Here is a 27,278-nt window from a genome sequence, read left to right as displayed (position 1 = left end):
GTACAAAATGAATAGTGCCCCAAAGTTGTCGAATTTCTTCGTTTTGAAGCTGTATGTCACAATGTAATTCGTGCAGAACCATCAATTTTTCCGCATGTGGATAGTTTGGGGAACCTGTCCAAAATTTTACAAAATATACATTTTTAGCCTTCTGTTAAAATTATTTTTACTGATTGACCGAACTCAGTGTACGCTAGGTAATGGAGGGCGTTAGGTTTGAACTTTGCAGGACTTCAAAGAATAGCCTCTGATTCACAAAAAGTTGTTTATATGTCTATGTGGTGTTTTTAATATGCTTTGAGACAAAGCATGTGCAAATCCATAAGTCAACACCATTGCTGGGTATTTATTCTCTGGTGTTTCTGACTTGACTTAAACTACCTTGTAACCAATCAGGTCAACGTGCCAGTGGGCTCTGGCATATCATTACTATGCCGTGACACAAGGAAGTCTCAAGAGAAACCAGGTTATCCCGGTATTTTTTCTGTTGATTTGAAAATCGGGTAGAAGCAATATGACATAAAATATGTATATTATGTTATTTTGAACTATATGATTTTGATAACAGATTACTCTGAATTGTAATGTTTACATGCATATTCTGTAAAGCTGCTTTGAAACGGTATGTATTGTGAAAAGCGCTATACAAATAAATGTGAATTGAATTGAATTTCTCGAGTTGTTCAAAGTTTTTTCAGAAGGCAGACTGTGAGATGGTGAACAGGAATATGGTTTGTGTAAACACATTATTAGCTGTTTGATAATGTAGCCAAGCAAAAGGCTAATCATATTAATTACCGTTATGAGACCGACATTGTAAAAAGTGATACCACTGTGCAGCGTTTACCTCAGTAAGTTGACCGAGTGGATCTCTGAGCTTGTGTGAGTGAGTGGAGGCGGGGCTAATTACATATTAATAGATTCACGTAAGCATTAAGTTACATTCAAGCTATTTCAAGGCGTTAAGAATTTTTTTCATAGGAAAAAACTTATAAATATGTTATTTTGGTGATAAAAGATGAGTGTTACGGGATAAAATTATTGACTACAAGGGGACTAAAATTTTGTTTGTTTCTATAAGCTACACAATACGTGGAAGACTTATAGTGATAATATTCTGGAATAGCGACAGTAAATGCGTTAATAATGTATGTTCTCTCTTCGATAATTCATCGGATATGATGACATTGCATTAATTATTACAGTGAAAGCTAAAGTAAAGTTTTATTCTAAATAATAATAGGTCATTTTATTTGGTTCAGACCTGTAAACATACTAAATCTGAGTTTACTAGAAGCTTGGAAATGGGCACAACACCACTATTGTGACTAAATAAAACGCCCCAGCTACCAGATATCCCTAAAATTGCAATTGAAAATCTGTTTCCTGGAACTCTTCTAACAAAGCTGTGAGAGAGGGTGGAGATTTGTAAATTATGAATCACCTAAATGATTCAACATTAAGGATGGGAGAAGACTCACCCCATGGTGTTGAAGTCGTCATCTGGAGGTACATAATCCTCATCGTCACTGGTCAGACCCAGTTCATTCCCATAACACTGATGGACAAAATGCCACAGCTCTTTGGGACACAATGGCTAGATAAAATGAGAGCCATAGAGACTCAGTGGGCTAACATGGCCATCAAACATTTTTTTTTCAAATAATCATGGGGAATAATGACATGTCTTGTCAAACCTTTTCTAATAGAGCATTCTGCCAGAGTCTGAACATCATCATGTACGTCCGATCTCTCGCCCCGAATGAGGTAAAGAAGTGCTGGAGGAGAATATGCGAATGTTTAGTATGTATGGCAGAGTTTGGATCAATACTGATGTTATGCACAAAATCAAAGGCCTCTGTTTACCTTTTCATTGTCTGTGCACAGCTGGATGGCGTTGGGGATGAGTCTTGCAGTCTTCTCCTTCGTCATGGAACAAACATCTTTCAACCTCACGGTCAGCTACACACACACACACACACACACACACACACACACACACAGAGAGAGATAGAGATGAAAACACAGCATACCTGTTGAAACCACATCTGGACATAGATTATTCCCTGTATATAAATTTTTTTAGAGCTTAAAAGACAGTTAATCTTCATTTTACTTCTGTGCAGAATCAGCTGTTTCTCCTCACACAGTTTTGCTGATCCAGCTGTGCAATAATAAAGCATGAGAGACTGATGCCCCCCGAGATGAGAGTAATACTTCAACTCACCAGCGTTTCCCAGCGGAATATGTTGCTATAGAAACAGATCCAGTTTTCGGAGAGGTAGAGGCGACCCTGCAGGAGGATATCTCTCTGCAGGGCACAGGAGTAGTCTGTCAGGATGAGGCGAGAGGTCAGAGTTCAAAGGTCATGGACGTTAAGGTACATCCTCCACTTTCATACATGAAACCTTTCCATGTTTTATACATATTGTTTACAATCAAACACCAAAAATATAATAGGCAATCACTAGTTTGAAAAAAACATTTTTTTGCTGACCAAATCATAGCAACAGCAAATCAATGCAATCATTTCAGGATGTATGGTAAATTTTAGCATGTATGCTAGACAGCTTATTTGTTACATTTTTGGTCAAAACATAAAAAAATTTTTTTTATAAAAGTTGAGAAAATGATACTTATTTTATTGTAGCTGGCTGCAGTATGTAAAGATCAAATATAAGACTCACCCACAATGAGGCGCTCCGTGTCGGGCAGCTGCTTGAAGAGCTTCCTGAAGTCTTCATTTCTCTGCTTGTATGTGGGGCTCAAAACCTGAGCGACAAGAAGAGAGAGAGAATGAGAACACACATACAGCCACAAAAATCCACACAGAGACAGTTCAGCATTCGTAAGAAGGAACAAAGACCTCGTACATTGTTTACTGGAGGAAAACTGTAAAAGGGTCATTCTACAAAACGGGTGCCGTTTGTGTCCCCCATATATACATACAAACTTTTTTGTCTTACCTACAAAAAAAAAAAAAAAGGATATTTATGCTTTTTTCTTCATTTACTTTAATCATGAGGATTTTTTTTGGCCTGTTCATACCCATGTAAATGCTATAAAATCTAGAATTTTCTCTTCATTCTCTTTCAATACATTTTTAGATTTCAGTAGAATTGTAGTAGAAATAATTAATTGAAAAAAATATATTAAAAAAGACGTTTTGCGTCCCCAGCATATTTTCTCTTTTAACAGCAACTCCATGCAAAAAAAAAAAAAAAAAAAAAAAAAAAAAAAAACTCTTGAAGAACATTATTATGTTTTATATTATATGATGATGTACAGTAATAATCTTAAAATGTCAACCTGGTTACCATGATTTTGTATAGTAGGCACTTGAAAATTGAAAAGTTGATATTTGTAGAAAATGTCAAGAAATATCAGCATTAAATTCTCAAATTAAACTGTAAAACTGTCACCCTGTTTCCATTAATACTTTCTGAAGGAATGAATATATTGAAAAATATGAATTCAGCTTTGCATAATGCAGTTTATTAACCCTGAAACACATTATCTGCCTGATTAAATGTTTGATATTTTACTTTAAAAATCACTTTATCAATCTAGATCAATCTGGTTCCCCCCAATATGTTAAAAAACAAACAAACAAACAAAAAAACATATTTTCAATGCTCTGTTTGCTGAATGATCTACAAGTGAATGTATGAGACAGTACTTCAGTCCCTCAAATCACTGTTTTCATTCACAGCAAAATAAATGGCATCTATCCTAAGCAGGTCCGTAAGTGCACAATAGTAAAACTCTGCAGTTCTGTCTCCACTGAAACAGCAAATTGTCAAAGATTCACCATAATGAGATGCTCATGATCTAACATCACCAAAGCCAAACTATAAAAGGGAGAAACGTCCCTTCTCTTCTGCACTCTGATTGGTTGCTTACAGCAGGAACACTCTCTGAATCCCAGTCCCAGTCCGTCCAATCACACGGGGGCACTTCAGGCTGTTGGACTGCCTCCCATTCGTAGAGCCAATCAGACTCTGCATCAAAGCTGAGGACTTCCATCGCTCCTGTCCGTTCGTGGAGACGTTCCCACTTATTGTCTCAGCTCCTGATGGTGGTGCAATACTTCACAACATGCAAGTTGAGCTCCAGTCCAGCTTCAGCAGGCCACGCTCTGAAATGACCTGGAGTAACCTCTGCACCCGTCCTTTGGCATTACCAGTTTTGTTGTTTAAGTAGTGAAGCCTGAGACTCAGTACCTAAACAGCAGCCAAACAATCCTCCACAGAAAGCAGGAGAACTCCTCACATTGATAAGAGACACACATCACTCTTGGCAATAACAATGGAGCACAGTTTTCCTCAGGAAATGAGTCAAACTTTTAACAAGACACAGAGGACAGTTAATAGTCCGCTTTGAAAGGTTGTGACAAAACATGTAGCTATGTTAGTCTCATGGAATTTATCATTTTTTTGGAGATTTGATGCTCTAAAAATGGAAATGTTCCTTGGAGCTCTTCTTGTTTGAGGGTTTATGCCTGCTGATCCACCAAATTTACAAAATACAAGAAATAGTTCCAGATCCAGCCAGTAACTCTGAGGGTCGTTGCCACTTTACAATATTTTAGATTCAAATGCTTCATGAAGGTTTTCCAATATAGTTATCTGACGGAAACGAAAAAAAAAAATCAAAAACAGAAAAGCGTTTGACTGCTTGAGGAATCCCAAAAAACATCCACCTGTTGAAAAATTGCAGGTTTTCTCTTCAGACAGAAAAGTTCTTTCAAAATTCTGTCTTCAGCATGCATAAAATAGTCAAAATACAAGCATTAATATCCTTGCGAGCAAAGATGAGTTGATCTGCGGCAAGTCGCTTTTGAGTAAATCTCCCAAAATTTGTCTCATTAAATCTCACAGAGACACTCTCTTGAGCTGAACCATTTACTACGGCAGGAAAGAGTTCTCACTGAGACTTTCTACAAAACAATTCGGCCAAGAGGAGTGGGAGAGGTCTGAGAGAATGTTTGTGTGTGAGAGAGAGAGGGGGGGGAGGAGCTAGGGAAGCCAGCTGGCCAATAGAATGCAAAGAATAGTAGAGAGGAGGGGCCGTGTCAGATGTAGTGACCTCTTTGCTTCAGGCAGTACATTTTTCTCACTCATGATCGAAGAGCTGTAAGATTTATTTGCTTCTGTCATTACACCCCCACCCCAGGTCAATCTAGATTCAATGTCTCTACAGAAATGTTGCAAAAAACTTTATACTTCTGTGGCAGCTGCTGTTAACAGTTTCCTGAAGACCCTGAGGGGTTCGGTGCCTGTACAAGACACTTCAGCTTCCACAAATTCATTTTTTTGAAAAAAAATAGCAAAAGCTGCAGAGGTTTGTTTTGTTTCATGAGGTGGGAGAAAGAGATCAAAACAGTGGGAGAAAAATAGAGGATAGAGAGATAAAGAGTGTTTGAGACCAAATCACAGAGGCCCCCATTGTGCACAAGTCATTTTATGGTGTTAGCGTTGAGGCATGGCCAAGGACAACGCCTCAGTCTTCCTTCTCTCCCTCGTTCTTGCACTCTCACAGGGTGAACGAACTCTAGTTAACTTCCTACACTGGAGGAAGGGGGGATGTTGAGGGGATGCCAAATGGGTGAATCATCTCTCTCTCTCTGGCCTCTCCTCCAATCCCCTCTCAAGCAAAACATCTGAGGCCACTGTTGAGCCAGACACATTGTTCAGCTCAGGAGCAAGACACTCGATAGAACCATCTCTTTTTTTGTTTTATTTTTTTTTTATTTTGGGAAGACCTAAGGAAGTTTTTTGTACATTAAAATATGTTGGTACTACATGTCTGGTTGCCACTTGATGACCAATGTCAAAATGTATGTCCTATTGGTAAATATGAGCAAAAAAGTAATTGAAATATATTTCATTTAAAATAGTTACAAAATCCAACTTTTAACTTAAGTACAAAAATAGAAGAAAATGCATGTTAAATAAATGATGAATATTTTTTAATTTCCCTACAACATGTGGCAAGATTAATGGCACCACTACAAATTCTTACAAGTAAAAATCTAACAGAATAACTGTCAGAGTCCTCATGTTTCTTGTGTTACCTGTGACCTTGTTTTGCTGTCTGTGTTAATTGTCATTTCATTCACCTGTTCTTCTTTAATTATCTCATCAGTTCCCGTTGTTTGCCCAATGTATTTGATCTCCCTCATTCATGGTCTGTTCTCGTCAATGTTAGATGTGTAAGCGTGAGTTTTGTCATTAAATTCTGTTATTATTCTTCTCCTTCGTCTGCGTGCTGTTTCCACTACACGTTACGTGACAATAACATTATGTTCCCATTCATACTGTACGTGTCTCAGAATTTTGTGAATAAAGTCTGATTTCTCTCAAGATTTTCACTCTTCTAGCTTAACATCTTGTGGAGATTATCTTTGCTAGTTACTCTTCTCTTGTTCACTGGGGGTTTAAAGCTTAAAGGTGCCGTAGAACGTCTTTTTAAAAGATGTAATATAAGTCTAAGGTGTCCCCTGAATGTGTCCGTGAAGTTTCAGCTCAAAATACCCCATAGATTTTTTTTTTAATTAATTTTTTTAACTGCCTATTTTGGGGCAACATTAAATGTGAGCCGATTTAGGCTGCGGCCCCTTTAAATGCTCACGCTCCCCGCCCACGGAGCTCGTGCTTGCCTTAAACAGCATAAACAAAGTTCACACAACTAATATAACCCTCAAAATGGATCTTTACAAAGTGTTCGTCATGCAGCATGTCTAATCGCGTAAGGATAGTATTTATTTGGATGTTTACATTTGATTCTGAATGAGTTTGATAGTGCTCCGTGGCTAAAGCTAACATTACACACTGTTGGAGAGATTTATAAAGAATGAAGATGTTTATGAAGTGTTTATGATTTATACAGACTGCAAGTGTTTAAAAAATGAAAATAACGACAGTCTTGTCTCCGTGAATATAGTAAGAAACGATGGTCACTTTAACCACATTTAACAGTACATTAGCAACATGCTAACGAAACATTTAGAAAGACAGTTTACAAATATCACTAAAAATATCATGATATCATGGATCATGTCAGTTATTATTGCTCCATCTGCCATTTTTCGCTGTTGTCCTTGCTTGCTTATCTAGTCTGATGATTCAGCTGTGCACATCCAGACGTCTTGCCCTTGTCTAATGCTTGAACATGGGCTAACATATGCAAATATTGGGGGCGTACACTGTTACGTAACAGTAGGTGTTATGTTGAGATTCGCCTGTTCTTCGGAGGTCTTTTAAACAAATGAGATTTATATAAGAAGGAGGAAACTATGGAGTTTGAGACTCACTGTATGTCATTTCCATGTACCGAACTCTTGTTATTTAACTATGCCAAGATAAATTCAATTTTTAATTCTAGGGCACCTTTAAGACATTAATGCATGATTTTCTGTAAAGCTTCTATGAAACAAAATGGTTTGTAAATGTGCTATACAAATAAAAATGGCTTGACTTGTGATTATTTACAGTCCTGTAGAGAAAATGCTTCTTCTTTACTGTCTGTATTTAGAATGTTTACAGCTGCCATCTTACAACTGAGCACATGATTCGACAGCTTGCATTCGTCTACCCACCCAAGAACAACAAAAATGAGCAAAGTTTAACATTTTCTGATAAGCTCACACTTGGAGAATGTCCCAGCAGTTTCCTGCTGGTCTTTATAAATATGGACTGTTATCTCCACACAGATGCTGGTGTCCACACATTGTGTTTTCCTCTGTTTATGGAGTCATGCAGAAGCATCACGACCATTCAGACTTCCCCCACAGAGTCCTGCACAGGTCCTGTTCGGTAAACCCGCACCCGCTCTACTTAACAGAACACCCGACCCGTTATCCAACAGCAAAACTAATTTAATTCCATACCCTACCCAACCAGACCTGTATGGCATAGAGACCATGAAAAATAAAACTTATATTCAAATTCTGAATACACTACATACAGAAAGTGAGCAAAGAGCGATCCCTATATAATCAATGAAGCTGTCAATCACTTAAATTCAGCATGATTGGCAATAATACTCAATGCTGCAAACCATGTTGTAAATATAAACCTTTGATGGTCTTCTGAGTGTGAACATAAATATGCATGGGACCTTTTGAAAGCAGCTGCTTATCAGCGTGTACCAAATTGAGTTGAAATACAAAGTTCTGTCACGAAACTCTAGACGGTGCAGGCGGACAGGTCCTTAACTCAACCTGCTTGCAATCACATCATTCTCTGTAGGGCACAGCTGATTGGTTCCTGCTCTCTGAGTAGCTAATGAGTTTGCTGCTCAACCTTCAAATACTTTGGTAGCATTTGCTTTAGCAGTGCAGCGTGCTTTCAGAAACCCTCTACCTTCCCCAGCTCCACCTGTTTAGATCTTCTCTATTTCATGTATGCTATATTGTACAGCAACAGCAGCATGTCTTACTTGCACACAGCAGCATGTTGTGTATGTATTGGCAGTAGCGAGTCTTGTACTTGCTCTACAGCAGCAATAACCAACAGCAGCAGCGTAGCAGATCTATTCTGCCAAGACTAAAAATATCAACGTCATCATACCCATTACCATGCCAAACACTCTGAGAGTTGTCATGACAGAAATAGTCTTGGATACTGGATCCGCAGTCCACCTGTACCTATTAATTCCCAACCTGCACCCGCTCCCCAAATGACAACGTAAATGTTATTCCACCCTTTACATTAAATATTAGCAGTTCACTCATTGGGTATCTTCCCAGGTGCAGGACTCTGTGCTCCCATACCTCCCTCAGATTTTTGAGCCAAGTGGATTTTAAATGCAGTTTCCAAAAAAAATACAATATTTAAAAATTATTCTGGTAAAACATGTCCAAAGTCTACACATATCCTTTTGCATGTCAAATTTTGGTCACTTCAACTGAGTACAGATCATTTGCTTTAAACTGAAAATTCATGTTGTATGGCTATTTTTCCAATGAATTAATTAATGAGGCATTTATATAGTGCTTTACTATGTACCACTGTATACCCAAAGAGCTTTACAATCATATCAGGGGGTCTCTCCTTACCCACCACCAGTGCAACATCCACCTGGATGATGAGACACCATCCACAATGCAACGACGCCAGTGCGCTCACCACACACCAGCTATAGGTGGAGAGGTGAAAGAGTGATAAAGCCAATTCAATGGATGGGGACTATTAGGAGGCTGTGATTGATAATGGCCAGTGGAAGGAATTTGGTCAGGACACCGGGGTTACACCCCTACACTTAATGAGAAGTGCCATGGGATTTTTAATGACCAGCGAGTGAGGACGTCGGTTTAACGTCTCATCCAGAGGATGGTGCTTTTTACAGTATAGCGTCTCCATGCCTATACTGGGGCATTAGGACTAGAGCTCTGCGAGGGATGGATTTTTCAATCCCGTGCTCCTGCCTGCTCCCACAAGATTTTGTACCGCTCCCACCAAAAATATGTCCCAAATTTTATCCCACTCCCGCCCGAAACTTACAAGTTTCTTTTCCATTCCTGTCCACAAAAGCCTGTAGGAAGAGGTCTACGCTGATTTTTCAGTCCTGGTCCGGATAGATTCTGTCTCGTTCTGGTGTCTATAGACTATTTTATCCAAATTCCACACACATGAAGCTTGAGATCTCCAGTTACAGACTTCTGCATGTGTAACCCCTCAGGTCCTACTCACCCTGTGCAGGCCTCGAACCCGGGTCTCTGGCGTGCTAACAGCGCGCCTCTTGAGGCAAGGGGAGTGAAGTTTATCTGCACAGCTCTTACTAGCTGGCCTCTGTTACACTGCTGTTATTATTATAGTAGATAATCATATTTTGGCAGAGCCCATGAGTCATTTCTTTCTTCCCCTTCCTGAATATATATCAGTATCTTCTATCCTCCTGCATCTGCACTCACTAATTCAAAACTTGTTCCGAGCCACACTCTGTTGCATCGGGTCCCATGGGATTGCAGACCTCTAATTAGGACTCACATTGACCACAGGGTGAGCACCCCCTGCTGGCCTCACTAATTCCACTTCCAGCAGCAACCTAGTTTTTCGAGGAGGTCTCCCATCCAGTTACTGACCAAGCTCAACCCTGCTTAGCTTCAGTGGGCAACCATTCTTGGGCTACAGAGTGATATGGCTGTGGCTATGGCAGTGGAGCAATGAAACAAATTTATATAATCAGGATTTGCACATTAAAGTGCAAAAATTCTCCCTGTAAAGAACTGTAAAATACAGTGGATTTTATATAAACATAATTCTGCTAGGATGCTGGGGGAAAAATCCACAAATGAGATCTTTTCATCTCAATTGATGGTCAATGGGAAAAATGTAGATAATATGTGAACTTTTCTCAAGTCTCCTGATTCTCAGATTTTTCTCCTAAGAAAAATGAACCCAGTAATCTCACATGAATTTCAGAAGATATTTCAAAATCAAATCAAAAGTCTGAAATTTCAATATGAACTCAAACATTTTTCATCAAATTCTTCCAAAACCAAATGATCTGGGCTAAACTATTTTAGATGTAGTATGTTTGAGCAGTGACACAGCCTGATCCATGACAGAAATGGAAACACTGTTTATCTGAGAGATAGAACACTGTGTTCTTTGTTCTGACATTCTGTAATGCTCTTTCTTCAGAATGGCCCAGAGGTTATGACCGACCATAACACATTGACAAAACATCACAAAGGCACTTGTAAAATGACGAAAAATGTCATTAAGTACTAGCTGTTGTTTCCCACAGGAAAACAAATGTCAGGCCAAACATTCAGCCTTACAGAAGTAATAAGAAATAATTTCCAACATGAAATGTCTGTGAAGGCAGTTTAACTCAAACAACACTGGGAAGCGACACCATCAGAGATTCACATGACGTAGCATGTGATGATTTTACATGGATGAGCAATAACGAAGTATTTTAATAATGAAAACAGAAACCAGTTACTAAAACAACTCCAACCTGCCAATACTGTACAAACACACAACATTCAATATCAAAAGTAATGAAGAGTAAAAAAACAAACTTACGTTATACCAGCTTTGACTTTTCTGTGAGTTTGCAGAATCCAATTTTGATGGTGGAAGAAACAAGAGAAACATTAGAGTGAGTTTTTAAGGGTCCTGAGGGATTCAAATATACACAAACAATTATTCGGCTATATACATATCACACACACACACACACACACACACGTTTTCATCTTTTATGGGGACATTCCATAGACATAAAAATTCTTATACTCTACAAATTATATATAACTGTATAGCATACAAACTTTCTGCATTTTTAGATTTTCAAAAAACCTAATTTAGTATGATTTATAAGCTGTTTTCCTCATGGGGACCAAAAATGTCCCCACAAGGACAAGGATTTTGGATATTGCCATCTTTGTGGAGACATTTTGCCACATAGGCCAAGGTATACCTGAACTACACACAATGCAGGTATACCTGTGAGATCTCTATCTATCTATCTATCTATCTATCTATCTATCTATCTATCTATCTATCTATCTATCTATCTATCTATCTATCTATCTATCTATCTATCTATCTATCTATCCATCTATCTATCTATCACTTTTGATCAGCACAGGTATAAGTGCAATTCATTTGAGTATATCATAAGACAAGGGATTATGGGAAAGCTTTGGCCTCTGTTTGTGTATGGGATATTTCATTTGTGTTTGTCTCTTAGCACATTTCCCACACACAAAGCTACCACAAGGGGGCAGTCTTTACACTAAATTAAACATTTTTTTCTTAAAAGCTGCAAAACGTATAATGCATTATATAGAGGACATCTCTATAAAACCACAACTATCCTAAAAAGTGTCTCAACAGTGATTGTGCTATAATTTTATGTTACATATACACAAATATAAAGACCTAGAAGAATGGAGAAAGAGGTGTAGTGAAAACATTGGACAGATCTTTTCACACACACACACACACACACACACACACACACACACACACACACACACACAAACACACACACACACTGGGACTCTATAGTACTCTACTGTGGTTTCTTCACACAGGATGGGTCAGAGCTCAAGGGCACAAATACCGATTTCTTACTTTAATCAGGTTTAGTCTGTCATACTGGAGAGAAAGTTCATCAAGAGAGGTCAGGTGTGAAATGTTTTACTAATAAATATGTATTTATCCTTCTATACAATATGTGACACAAGTAACGTATTTCTATTATGGCATACTGAAAACGTCTGCTTTTGTGTGATGCTGCGTCAGCACCGTTTGGTGTCAAATAGAAGTTAACATCTTTTTTTATAAGCCCTGTTCACACAGCAATCCTGGTAAATTACCATAAAATTACCAGAATGACTTTTCCGGGAAGAGACAATTTAAACATCAGAACCAAAATACCGGTAAACTGTGATGTCAATCATCAAAAATGCCGTTTTCTTCATCCACCTGGATGAGGAGAAGCGCATTAATTTCACAGTCTGTCCAATTTGACTACATTTGAGTGACAGGCATAAGGGTGTGTTCACACAGATTTGCTTCTAAAAACACGAGACGCATAATATTGTAGTACTGCAGTTACTATAGTACCCATAGGCAATAACTGCAGAGCCGCGGCGCTGACGAATGGAAAAGGCAGGGGCTGTGTCCAAAATTGCCCGCTAAACCCTCATTCACTATTCTCTACATTAGTCCACTAATATAGTTCACTTGAAAGAGTGAATGAAAACAAGTGAGTGAATTCGGACACTGAGTGCCCCAGAAGGGCTGCTGCTTTTAGTTTGTGCTTGCTGTTTAACAATCATTTGAAACTTAGCAAACTGGCAGCTCCAGTAGTAAGATGAAAAGATTTATCTTGAACCCTGTCATGGAAACAATGCATAAACCTTAATTAAACAATTTAATAATCATATAAAAAGGAATTTATACCTGTATGATATTACGCTGTAGCCACATTGGACCAGCGGTTTGAAAAATGGACGGGCGCCATCTTCTGGTCAGACGCGGGAATTCTTTCGGCGCACGACTCTCACGTACATCTTACAGCATACGTCGGTTGTACATTCGTTATTGAGATACATTGTGGGATTGAATGAGTGCACTCGATAAAGTCAAATAATGCCCTATTTAAGGGTAATTCGCCAGTAATTCACTGGTAATGTTACAACTTCTCATACCAGGAAATTACCAGAACAAGTATTTTTGGAAAGGTCCTGTTCACACATGATCTCTTAATGGTAATTTAGCTGTAATTTACCAGTAAAGACTGTATGTGTGAAAGGGGCTAGTGTGTGTATCATACAAAGTTCAAAACATTTAACTTGGCATTACTAGCTAGTCTTGCACAGGGTTAGCTTAGCATTTACTAGGTTAGCACAGACAGGTGAAGCGGAGCATTATGGGATGGGTCACATGCCGGGTGGAGGTACAGTAGAGCAGAAAAGAGTGATGCTTACTTTAGACAGTCTCTTGTGTGACTAGCATGCATGAGAGAAAGAACAGATATCAGAAAACAAACAAAAACAAAAAGAAAGCTATGAATTATGTGCAGAGAAATAAAAAAAACACTGTTGGGTGGCAAAGCTTCTCCACGTACAGTATCAAAGCAGAAGAGATGTTCAGTAAATCATTCTGGTACATGAGGTGCTGATGATCGTGAAATGATTATGCAACGATTACTGACTTCAGGTTAGACCAGACTGAAATGTGAGTCACTTTGTGACAGTCTTACAAAATTTTTCAAATGATACGTTTTTATAGAGCATGTTGTTCTTCTCGAAAAAAGGGGAGCTTAACCTTTTACCTTGCAAATGCAATCCTTCAACAGATGCAATGATAAAAACAGAGCAAGAGCTCTACAGTATTTCAAAATCTAGTGAGCTGCCTCTCACACATACACTCTTACACACACACACACACACACACACACACACACACACACACACACACACATATATATATATATATATATATATATATATATATATATATATATATATATATATATATATACGGTTCTGTACGGGTTTGGTACAGCAGGGGTGAGAAAACTAAACATAAAACTGCTTCTTAATAAATAAATTCATTTATACTTAACATTTTCTTAAGGATAAAAAAAATCTCATCTATGCACATTACTATAATATTAAAAGTTACAATTAACAACAGAGCCCAAACTATTAAATTCAGTTGCTATTTATTTTTAGATATAATAATCAACACTCAAAGACATGTAAATTGCACATAAGGCAGGTTTAAATTCTAAATCTAATTATAAAATAATTTTTCAATTCTTTTTCTACTCCAACTGATTTTTGAAATATGATCATTTACACAGTTACTGTTATAACCTGTTTTCATAACAAATTTATTTAAAAATATATCAAATAATTAAGACTAATAGGTAAAGTAATAACAATGAATATATAAGATAATGAAACACTCCCCTCTAGAGTTCATTTCTCTTGTGAACTAACATGCTGTGGACACTGAATGACTTGCCTGAGGTAAATGTAATGCTATGTGAGATATTATTCTCAAGCTGTTTTATTAATGTATTTTCGTGGAAGTTTGCATTTACGAGGTGGGAAGTCGTGTTTACGACGGCAGGTGAGTTCAAGTCACTTTCGTCAGAGTAAGATGGCAGTGTACCTTAATTAAACAAAAATACAGCACTTGCAGCATTACTGCACGCCCCCTTCTGGATTGGAGTGTGGATTGCCTATGACTGACTGTATTAGTTGTCTAGCCGTGACGGTTTGAGTCAAATACATGTACCGCTATACCCCTATATATATATATATATATATATATATATATATATATATATTATTATAATAATCTTATAATTGTCCTTGACTCCATCTGCAGACACTTTTGTCTTCCATTCTGGGACTGCCTTTTCCACAATGAATATATGCTGCAAAGACAGTATGATGCCTAAACTGTTCCCTGGATAGGCAGCTCACTAGGTTTTTAAATAAATTTACTGGAACACTAAACTGTAAACATTGGCATCTTATAGGAAAATGTAGACTATCATCTCTACAGGTATAAATCACCTGCAGTTTTATAATCTGACTCAGAATTGAGTTTAAAAGCCTGCACTGGTGATGAATTTGATCCCATGGTAGCAATAAATGTGCCAGACATGCAGTATATGAAAACTGTGAGAGCAGAAGTACAGTAAGTACAGTCATACACATTTACCTTGGAAGTTCTTTCCTCCAGGGCGGGTAGTATGAAGCGACTGGCTGTAGGTGCGCTGGACAGCTTGTTCCGGGGTGGAAGGGGATTTATCGGAGGAATGATCTGAGCTCTTTTCCACCATGTTCTCTCCCTCTGGACTCTGGGGCGTTGGGGAGCGTGAGCGTTTACGCAGGACGGGTGAGCAGGCCGGCGTGCTGCGGTTCGAGTTACTGGCAGTGCTACAGAAACAAGAACGATATCCAATAAATAACCATGAAACAGATTATACACTTCAAAAAGAAATGCAAATGGTTGCTTGAACCTCGGCCGGACAGTTAGCGCATGAGTTTCAAACATGTGGTGCTCATGTGGGAGATGCAGGATTGAGTTTTGTGTAAACCATCAAAAGGCTTAATAAACATACAAAATATTTGAATGAAAATTTTCAAATGCAAAAGGTTTTCTGTAAAGGTCAGGGAAATAAATAGTTACCGTTGGCTTAGAATAATAACAACAACAGAAGTCAACAGAAAATTCCCCACCAAAACCACCAAACCACTTGTGCTCACATGCATTCAGTGGCCTTCCACCTCTGCCCTGTCAGCTTCCAGGAATGTATTCAGACTGACATCTCACAACCCTGACCAAAAAACACATCAGTGGTGATCACATCGCTAAAGCGCTGCAGTTCTGGTGGGAATTTCCACATCACTGATAAAATCACACTAAAAAAAAATAAAAAATACAGGAACTAAACATCTGATGATCTTTTTGAAGCACAGTTAAAAAAAAAGCACTTTTTGAAGCACTGTTAAAAAAAAAAAAAAAAAAAAATCCCCTAAAAAACATTAAAGCAAATGGAGACCTCCTGCTTCACATGTTTATTTCCTGAGACATTAATATTCTAACAGGAGATTCTCAACACAGTCAATTCATTTGCAATCAAAAGTCAAATAATTTTCAAATTCTTCTGGTACCAAATTATCCGAGTTATGGTGTGCAAGTTAATTTTGTAGCTCTGTTGTCAAACTGTAAGTCTCATTTAATTTCTCCAAAGAGCTTTTAGGAGAAACATCTCAGACAAAGTTGATATTTAAAATAAAACAACTGAAAACTCCATTAATTCTCTCAAGCATCTGATCGTTAACATCTTCTGAGAAGAACTGTCAGAGCAGCACTCACTAGCTGACGACCTCAAACACAGAGAATCTCTCGATCAGACTTCATTTGCTTACAAAGGTCAAGAAGATGATGATAAAGAAGATGAAAAGCCTTCTTCAATCAGATGGGGAAGCACTTCTCTCAACATCTATCTTTGTCTCAATCTCTCTATGCAGCAATCCTCCGTCTTCCTGCTGTCAGCTCTTCATCTGTCCCTCAGAAAGGGCATCAAGCTCTATCTTAATTATTAATGTTCTGTACCTGAGCTAAGAGCTGCCCGTCTGGAAAAACAAACACAGTGACAAAAGAGAGAGAGAGAGAGAGAGAGAGAGAGAGAGCAGATAAAATACACCAACTCATAAAACACCTCCCAATCTCTCTGAGTTCATGATATCAGCCTAATGCACTTATGATTTTGTCCATGCAGCAACACTCAAGCACTCAAGCAGCCGTTCACTCCCAGAAGTCCACATATTCTAGAAGGTTCTGACAGTGAATAAATCACTGCAGATAAAACCTTCACAGAAACACTGGCATCAAATTACCGGTGCATAGATCTACTGTACATCTGTCATGCTGTCAAGAATCTGTTAGATCAGCTGCTTAAAGGCACAATATGTAAGATTTTTGGATTAAAATATCCAAAAACCACTAGAACAATGTTATATATTTTGTTGACTTTAATATATAATGTGTTTTATTAGACAGGTGAGCACATTGTTTGTATACATTTATAGAACTAAAACTAATCATGTTATATAGCTCAACACAGTAAGTCTTACTGTTTAAATCTCGTTTTCTTAATTTACAGCGAGTACCATGTTTTAGCATGACTAATATCGATTAGTTTACTGCAGTGTGCAACAAGCATCTCATGGTAGCCGCCGAGCGAATGCAGAGTAGCACTTTAACAGCTTTCAACACACAAATATATCTAATATGATAAAACAGCGCTGCATTACCCCACATACACTTGACCGGAAGAAGCGGAAGTGGTGACGGCATAATAAAAGTTCCGCTGCTCTCGAGCCATGTGTCGCACATTAGCAATCGCTCCAGCGGCCTCGTTTCTGCACTCGGCCCTGCTCTGCTTCATACTACAGCAGCGTTAATAATCCCATCCATGAACATGATTTCTGCCCGAGTCCCATCCCGATTCTTTTCCACCGGCTGTAGACATGAAGACAACACCTCCCATGGTCCCGCAAAATCAAGGCATCATCAAGCTACGCCTTTGTTTTTAAATAAATTTACATAGTGTGCCTTTAAATGTTTTTTTTTTTGTTGTACATCATATTCAAAATAGAAGGTGAGGGTGAGCAGCACGAATATTCCATATTAATTTGTCTAAATAAATAGTATAAATGCTAAAATAAATAATTTTAAATGTCACGACTGAATTTAGGCATCACAACATTATAATGAAAAGGCAAAAAGGCCATCTAAATGTAAAATTATAGTAAATATAAAAACAGAACAATTAAATGTTCAATATCAAATGGTACAGATAAATGTAAAATATAAATAAATCTACTATTAGCCGATAATAGGTTTACATGAATCCATCCCCACATACTTCCATGCTAATCTTACTAATTGTGCAGTATATAGTATGTATACTATGCAAAGTATGTGCATTATTTAAAAAAGTAGACATTCCATTCCAAACATTTACATAAGCGTAATATAGCAACTGACATTAGCGTGCAGCTTTAAGCACACATGCGCCAGTTTTTCGCTCTCCACACGCCTGTAAAGTGCTAAAAGGTATTTATCAAACACTCTAGAGAAAAAAGCTTGTATTGTGGGTGTATGTACGGCTCTCCTCGCCTCTCACCTGTCATATCTATGCTTATAAGAGGCCTAATGACAGAGGCCACACATGTGTAAGTGTGAATGCAGTTTTTACACCTCTGCTTAAATGCTGAGACCAAAAAACCAACACACACCAGTCGGAAGATACAGCTCTCTCACGCTAGCTTGAGTCACAGAGCCCAAAAAGGCAGAGATAAACATCTTCTCACACCCGTTGATAGGGTGAAAACACCCCCATGTGTTGCAAAAGAAAATGCTCTGTACATGCAGCAAATGCAATGCATTATTCTGAGCAAACGGTGTCTGATGCATATCTAAAAACATTCAGTTATCTGCTTGAAAAAGGATAAAATATGGGTTTATTTGCTGGAAAAAATCAAAGATTTTATTACATATTACAAGGTGGCAAAAGCATTCACAAGAACTAAATATTGGAAACTGTAGCATCAAGTGTGACATTCCCATCATGCACATTAAAAACCAATGACTTCCCTTCATGATTTTAATGCAAAAATCACACGGACAAACCTGGTGGCCATGAGGGGCTACACGAAAGCGTTCGGCTCGGCTTCATTCATTCAGTGCGGCTGCAGTGTGAGGATGGAGTGATGTGAGGAAAAAGGGGAAAAAGAGGAGGCGGAGCTTATCGTCGCAGCATCCCTGTTCTTTCCTGCCAGCTTTCTCATTTCCTCGCTCTTCTACATGCGCATCTCCTCTGCTGTTCTGTTAGTCCTCCATTATATTTCTGTCAGGGGAAGGAGAACGTCGAGCTGGTGTGAAAAACGGCTGCTGTGCGGCGCAGTGTGGCGGCTGGGGTCGATTTAATATTCATGGGTTTCTTGAATGAAGCCACTCACGTCAGCAGCCTGAACGCCTGAACGTCAACAAGCCAGTCTCTGGCGCTCTACCCCTCCCCCGTCCAATCACATCTCTCCCCTCTCTCTCTCACTCACGCTCGCTCGCTCTCTGTTCTCTCCTGTGATGCATATGCCATCAAATCCTGCACACAGTCAAGTCACCTTTACTTATACTGTGTTTTATACAATACAGATTGACACAAAGCAGCTTTACAGTGAGAAACAGGAAAATAATGACTCGAAATTATCACACAGATATTTTACAAATACACTCTGGATAGCTTAGTACTTAGTGTATACTTGGTGTTTGTGAGAATGCTACCTCAAATCACATGTTATGTTGAAGAGGAATGTGCTGTTATTTTTCGAAACAAACCGACTTATAAGTTCTACCTAGTCTTAGTGGATGATAAAAGAGGGGGAAAAATAGTATATATTTACATTTAAGAAGAGAGATTTAGTTTTATGAGTTCTTGTGATGCAAAGCTGAATTTTCAGCATCATTACTTCAGTCTTCATCACATGATCCTTCAGAAACCATTCTAATATGCTGATTTGGTGCTCAATTATTATTGGTGCTCAATATTAAATAATGATTCTTATTATTATCAATGTATAATTTTTCTGTCGAAACCGTGATACATTATAAATGTCCTTACTGCCACTTAATTTAATACATCTTTGGTGAATAAAAGGGAAACACTTTACATTAAGGTTCCCTTTGTAAAGGGTTTATAAAGGTGTTTGTTAAATCATTAATAATGCAGTTATAACTGAATGAATAAAAAGGGCGACTTAAATGCAATACCTCCCAAATAGTGAGCCGTTTTTAACTTGCATGTTATAAATGCTTAATAAATGTATTTATTAACACTTATTTTACCCAAAACCAGATTCCTGGTTTATTTCATGATGCAGCAAAAATTGACTATCAGACTATTAGACTGAAGGGTGTTGTATTTGTGGTTTTCTTATTAATAACTTATTAATATCTCATGACTGCCACTTTTCTTACTATGTTGCTTACCAGAAGTTTCTGTCATGATACTCTCCAAAAAAGTTCATGATGCATATCCACAGCAGTGTATAAAAACTGATTTCTTGGTTTTTTTTTTTAGATGAAATCCCAACTTTATTTTGAAAATAAAACATAAGATTATAACCATAACTTGTTGAGATATTAATAATGAAAAAATTAATTCCAGTATTAGTTAACTGTGAATCCTAATGCAGGGTGGACACTTGTGAACCATTTATTCATGAGTTATAAACATTAATAACCTGTGAAAGCGAAGCTTAATGTAAAGTGGAAACCTGTGAAGCATTTATGGGTAAGACAAGAACTTCTGGTAAGCAACATAGTAAGAAAAGAGGCAGTCATGAGATATTAATAAGAAAACCATAAATACAACACCCTTCAGTCTAATTATGATAGTCAATTTTTGCTGCATCATGACATAAACCAGGTTTTGAGTTAAATAAATGTTAATAAATACATTTATTAAGCATTTATAACATGTGAGTTAAAAACGACTCACTATTTGGCAGGTATTGCATTAAAGTCGCCCTTTTTATTCATGCAGTTATAACTGCATTATTAATGATTCATAATGCATTTGTAAATGACTTATTACTCATTAACAAACACCTTTATAAACCCTTTACGAAGGAAACCTTAATGCAAAGTGTTACCAATAAAAGTATTAATTTCTTAACCTTTGAATGGTAGTGTATCCACAAAATATTATTAAGCCATTGTACAAAAACTGTTTTCAACTTATATAATAAAAAGAAGTGTTCCTTTTGCAACAAATCAGCATATTAGAATGATTTCTGAAGGATCATGTGACACTGAAGACTGGAGTAATGATGCTGAAAATTCAGCTTTGCATCACAGGAATAAATTACATTTTAAAATATATTAAAATAGAAAACATTATTTTTAATTGTAATAATATTTCACAATATTTCTGTTTTTACTGTATTTTTATCAAATAAATGCCATGGTACATAAAAGATTTAAAAATCTTAATTATTACCAACTTTTGAACAGTAGTGTACAGTATGTACTATTATTATTGCTGCTCAATTTTTAAATAACGATTCTTATTATCATCAATGTTGAAAACATTGTTTAATTTGTTTGTGGAAACTGATACATTTTTATCATGATTTTTAACGAGGATTATTTGAAATAGAAATCTTTCAAACATTATAAGTGTCCTTACTGTCACTTAATTTAATGCATCATGAATTGTGATGAAATTATGATCTGATAATAAATATTAGATCAGGATTCAATTAGATCACTCAAATCAGATTATTGTCAGATAAGATCGAAATGAACTCAGATCAGGATCAGATTACAGTCAGATTGTCAACACCAGATCTGATCACAGTCCAATCATATGAGTGAGATCAGATAAAGGTCAGACTGGATCAGACTCAGATCAGTCGAAAATTAGTCAGAGTTAGATAAGATCACAATTCCTTTAGATTTGAGTCAAATTAGATCAAAATCAGATAATAATTAGATATAGGTCACATAAGAGTCGAGTCATAATTTAAGAATAATCCGAAAATTCACAATCACACAAAAAACAACATAATGGCAATTATAAAAAGTTCAATCAAATCATGAATCTGTGAATCAAATCAAACTCTAATGTACACTGAATCAGAGCAGAGAGAGAGAGAGAGCACACACATCTCTGCTTAAAATAGGCCTGTAATCTGCTCAGATCGGTGTAATACATGGCAATGCCTGGAACAAACAGCCCATCTTTACTGTCCAGCTATCTTTACTGTTGAATTTAACTCTGGAATGTCTTCAAAAAAAAAGAAAAAGAAGCTATAAGCTTTACACCACTAACAGTATACATACTGTAAAAAAATGTGTATGGATAGAATACCAAGCAGACCTATTACAGTACAAATTACAAAATGTACAGTATCAGAAATCCCTGCTTGAAATATTGTTTTTCTCAATGCAATGCACTTGACCTCTACTTCACATGAGACAAATGAACCGTATGCAATCAACCATAATATTTATGTAAATCTATTTCATTCCTTATCATTTGATCCGCCAAAGTTTAAACATTAAAAAAATAAAATAAGAAACATTTATTTAAAAGATGATAACTGGACACCAATCAATGAAATAAGTCAGACAACATAGTCAGACAATGTACTGCCATACTACCATTTGTTATGCTTATTCCATACTACATACTGTTTCACACACTGTTTTTCAAAGTTCCCCTATTATGCTGTTTTAAAACTTCCTAATGTTCTTTTGGAGGTCTCCTACAATAGGTTTACATGAATCCAAGTTCAAAATACACTTTAATTTCCTCATAATATATATTGCACATCACCTCATTTCTTAAAGAGTGTGAAAACGGCTCATTTGAAGATTCGGTCCGTCTAAACCTCCCCTTTCTGTGAGCCTATACTCTGCTCTGATTGGTCAGATGGCCCAGTCTGTTGTGTTAACCGCCTACAACATGCGTTGGAACCAAATGCCTATATTACCATTTCTGAATTTTAGCTCCAGGGGCTTCCTCAGCACTTACACAGTGATATGATCAGTAAAGATGGTGTCGGTTTTAGCGTATCAATTCAAGCCCATGTTCTCATCTGCTTTTAAAGTGCATCCAAAGTGGATTTGCAGCAAAGAAAACAGCATCTTCTCGGCATGTCAACAACACGAACCGAACTCTTCCAGGCCTCAGCTATAACTACACATTCTAAAAAAATCTGTGAAAATAGGGTACAATGTACTGTATTAATTTAACAGAATTTTCCGCATTTATTTTTTATAGGTGTTTTACCTGTATTTAGAATATTGCACTTCACTGAGTTGTGTTTTAGGGTTAACGGAAATGTCCGTAAAATTACTGGATAATGTCCAGGTAATGAGCTGCCAGTACTTTTTCCATTATTTTACAGATTTATTTTTTACAGTGCAGCGTTTGAGGGCGGGCCAAAGAAGTAGACGTTGTTCGCTGGCAGCCAATGAAGACCATAGGCTGGCATTATGCAAATTTGTTAAAACCTACATAGGTTTGTGCAGGAAGTAAAACTGGAATCACTGACGATTCATTTCAGGTTGACCTTTTACATTCAAAAACAGTTATATTACACACTGCATGAAAGGTAATAATTCTATACTTTGCAGTATAACTTAAACATGCTAATATTCTTCATCTGTGACAGACTGCACTAGAGAGGGAGCTGGTCATGTGACCACATTTGCCTTAAGAAGTACATCCTCTTTATACTGTATCCTACTAATCATACATTATAAATCTGGATTATCAAACGGGATTATTTAAGGAAATCATATAAAATTAAATCAGTAAATCTGGGATGTGTTTTCACAAGGAACTTATAATTATATGCCAACGTATCTCTTGGTGTCCACTGCAGTAAACGCACAGATGGACACTGATCTGATCCAAGGACGCACTCTGCAGTGCTCATTTAACAGCGCCCGGGAGCGAGAGTCCCACCGGAGGACACAGCAGCACACAGATGCTGAGATTGTCCACACTGTTACTGCAGAGCAGTTAATGAGCAGAAATCTGTAACACTACTACAGGGAGTGCAGAATTATTAGGCAAGTTGATTTTCTGATCATATTTTTTTCCCAAGCACATTTTACCAATTCCAATCCACATCAATCTTAATAACTACTATTAATATTGTTTTTAATCATTTATAAGTGATATATAATTGTTCATGAAGGCTGGAAATGAAAAATGCCTTATATTCAGGTGTGCAGAATTATTAGGCAAGTTTTCTTTTACAGGCAAAATGAGCCAAAAAAGAGATTTAACTCAGACTGAAAAGTCAAAAATTATTAAATACTCATGAGAAGGACGCAATACTAATGCAATACTAGAAATTGCAAAGTTAAAGCATGACCAAGGGACAGCAAAATGCTCATTGGGTCAGCGGGGTCAGACAAAAACAGGTGGAAAAGAAAAGACACATGTTAACTGCAAAATAATTAAGAATTAAGGTGAAGAATTAAGTGTGAAACCATCAGGAACCCTTTAGTCTCCAGCGCCACCATTTTCCAGAGCTGCAACCTACCTGGAGTCTCCAGAAGTGCAAGGTGTTAGGATCTCAGAGACTTAGGTTAGCTAAAGAATCCTAAAAAATGACCTGCACTTGATAAGAATCACAAGCTGAAGTGTTATAAAATACATGAAGACTGGGTTTTTATAGGCCTTATAACAGACAGCTTGAGAGTGACTCCTGAAGGACCAGCACCACATCCTCTTGTACCACTGTTTGAAGAATTTATCCAGAATCTGGCAGTAAGTTTTGGAGATCATTTTTAGTCCATCTCTGCAAGACAGACATTTCAGGATAAGAGATGGACTAAAAATGAACTTCAAACACCTTACTGCCAGATTCTGGAAGATAAATTCTTCAAACAGTGGTACAAGAGGATGTGGTGCTGGTCCTTCAGGAGTCACTCTCAAGCTGTCTGTTTATAAGGCCTATAAAAACCCAGTCTTCATGTATTTTATAACACTTCAGCTTGTGATTCTTATCAAGTGCAGGTCATTTTTTAGGATTCTTTAGCTAACCTAAGTCTCTGAGATCCTGAGACCTTGCACTTCTGGAGACTCCAGGTAGGTTGCAGTTCTGGAAAATGGTGGCGCTGGAGACTAAAGGGTTCCTGATGGTTTCACACATAATTCTTAATTATTTTGCAGTTAACGTGTCTTTTCTTTTCCACCTGTTTTTGTCTGACCCCGCTGACCCAATGAGCATTTTGCTGTCCCTTGGTCATGCTTTAACTTTGCAATTTCTAGTATTGCATTAGTGTTGCGTCCTTCTCATGAGTATTTTGACTTTTCAGTCTGAGTTAAATCTCTTTTTTGGCTCATTTTGCCTGTAAAAGAAAACTTGCCTAATAATTCTGCACACCTGAATATAAGGCATTTTTCATTTCCAGCCTTCATGAACAATTATATATCACTTATAAATGATTAAAAACAATATTAATAGTAGTTATTAAGATTGATGTGGATTGGAATTGGTAAAATGTGCTTGGGAAAAAAATATGATCAGAAAATCAACTTGCCTAATAATTCTGCACTCCCTGTACAATGAAGGAAAGATAAAAAAAACTGCTGACAAACCACCTACAAAAATACTTGGAAAAAAGTATTTCATGTTTTCGTAATGTGTACTATGGTAATATCTTTTTTCTTTCAAAATGTACTATGGTAATTCCACGAAATACATTGCAATATCATGAAAATACTGCATATGCATGCAGTATTTTGTATATACACTGCCCGGCTGTTTGGATTTAAATAGACAATTACTTAAGAGTGTATGACTGGATCATTATTGCAATTATATTTCTAGCATGTTCTTTTACAAGATAATAATGGAAATAAATGTTATTTCCATCAAGAGGTGCATCCATTTTTGATCAAGATCTTGTATTGACAATGCAAGAGGTGAGCAATCAGTAAAGTCTCTTCCAGCACATCCCAAAAACTTTCAATGAATTCGCCAATTAATGTGTGCAAATGATTCTTCGTGATTTTGCCAAGTAAGACATATTTTGTTGACCCTGGAACAACATTCCAGTCTGAAAATTTAGTCCTAACCCTATTCCTACCCCTAAACCTAATCCAACCCATAACTTATCCCTAAAATCAGAGGGGAAAGATAGGTGAATAACAACGATGTAGAAACACCTAACCCTGGTTGCAAGCCTAAACTTGACATCGATGGTAAACTTGTCCCTCAAATCTTATTGGTTGATTGGAATGTTGTTCCAGGATCAACAAAGATGTTGATCCAGGAACATGTCTTACTTGGCAAAATCACGGTGACCTGCCCGGTGCCAACCATTCTTTCACAGTTTGAGCCTGGAATATGGCCATTATGTGTCTTCCTACATGGTTGTTTAAGAAATGAAAAGCTACACACTCCATTACTTAGGGTTAAAAGAACTGATCCCAAACATATAACATGCTTGAAACATAATAATCACAAGCAATAATGAGCCAATCATAGACTCTTTGCCTATTTAAATCCAAACAGCAACTTCCTTTTTTTTTTTTTTGGCCAGGCAGTGTATAAATGATTCAATGATTCAACGATATATATATAACCAAGATATTATTATTATTATTATTATTAGTCTAATTTCCATCCTCAACCAGTAATGTTTGGGATGGGACTTCCCCTGTTTGCCATTGGTCAGACAAAGAAATATTCTGGGAAACCTCAGACTAGGACTATAGTTCTTAAAGAGATAGGTCATCCACAAATTCTGTTATCATTTACTCACCCTGAGTTGTGCCACATTGACTTCCATAGTATGAGCAAAAATCCTATGGAAGTCAGTGGGGCCCATCAACTGTTTGGTTATTGACATTCTTCAAAATATCTTCCTTTGTGTTTAGCAGATGAAAGAAATTCATACAGTTTTGGGATAGACGGATGGATGGATGGATGGAAATTTTCTGTATGGTGAAGATGTCACTGTGCTTGCGGTTTTTATCACCTTTATTATGCTAAAATAGATTGTGGGTTTTATCTGAGACCTAGATGAAAGCCATGTTCATGTGGCCTCAATGTCTCAAGACTGCAAGTTCAATACACTGGCTCTATCAGATAAAACATATCAACACCCAGGTTTTCATAAACACAAGCAATATCAACTTCTGATGGAACAGATTTACATGGTAATATAATTGCCAAAAGTTTGCATTTAGCATGTTTATCAAAGTTGAAACACACAGTACTGCATTGCAAAAAAAAAAAAAAAAAAAAAACTGTGCTTTCCAAAAATAATTAAAAGTCTTAATAATAGAAACACAACATATGAGCTAATTTCCACATTTCTAAAAATCCCCCCCACCAGCATCTTCAGCATCTTCGCAAATAACTTCTGACTTCTGAGGAAACTGCAACATTTTGTCTTGCTGACATACAAGCAGAGCATATAAACTGAGAAAAGGGAAAAACTGAATTTCAGATCAATACAAGACCCTCCAAAAGAATATGAAATTATCACATAAAAACTGCACTGTCACTCTTCCTTCAGAGACTAATCTGCGTAAGTCCTGAACTCAGTGCCCCTAAAATAAGCTTCCACTATCCAACAGGGAAGAGTCATTCTGCCATCTAAGAGGGCAACGTTACATAACCAATAAAAGTTTATCATTTACGTCCACCATCTTTGCCTCAGCTGTGTGACCGCCGATTGCTC

The 27,278-nt window shown here is 37.2% G+C and overlaps 1 protein-coding gene across 10 annotated transcripts in view; it reads right to left on the bottom strand.

Moving 5' to 3' along the window:
- The window catches only part of gramd1ba (GRAM domain containing 1Ba), a 65,548-nt gene that overhangs the window by 11,506 nt on the left and 26,764 nt on the right, over window positions 1-27,278 (bottom strand). For 2 of the 10 annotated variants that reach the window (XM_048180966.1, XM_048180968.1), the window contains exons 1-8: window positions 18,693-19,145; window positions 15,210-15,427; window positions 11,040-11,060; window positions 2,688-2,772; window positions 2,228-2,331; window positions 1,867-1,962; window positions 1,698-1,778; window positions 1,482-1,597 (exon numbers count right to left, since the gene is read on the bottom strand). In XM_048180966.1, coding sequence (XP_048036923.1) covers window positions 1,482-1,597; window positions 1,698-1,778; window positions 1,867-1,962; window positions 2,228-2,331; window positions 2,688-2,772; window positions 11,040-11,060; window positions 15,210-15,427; window positions 18,693-18,738 — 767 coding nt within the window. In that variant the 5' untranslated portion in view covers window positions 18,739-19,145. Of the gene's footprint in view, window positions 1-1,481; window positions 1,598-1,697; window positions 1,779-1,866; window positions 1,963-2,227; window positions 2,332-2,687; window positions 2,773-11,039; window positions 11,061-13,456; window positions 13,478-15,201; window positions 15,428-18,692; window positions 19,147-27,278 lie in introns of those variants that run through there. The other 8 variants (XM_048180971.1, XM_048180973.1, XM_048180976.1 and 5 more) reach the window with 7 other exon arrangements.

The sequence above is a fragment of the Megalobrama amblycephala genome, linkage group LG2 (assembly GCF_018812025.1).
Source record: "Megalobrama amblycephala isolate DHTTF-2021 linkage group LG2, ASM1881202v1, whole genome shotgun sequence".
NCBI lineage: Eukaryota > Metazoa > Chordata > Actinopteri > Cypriniformes > Xenocyprididae > Megalobrama > Megalobrama amblycephala.
This window is presented reverse-complemented; position numbering and strand designations above follow the sequence as displayed.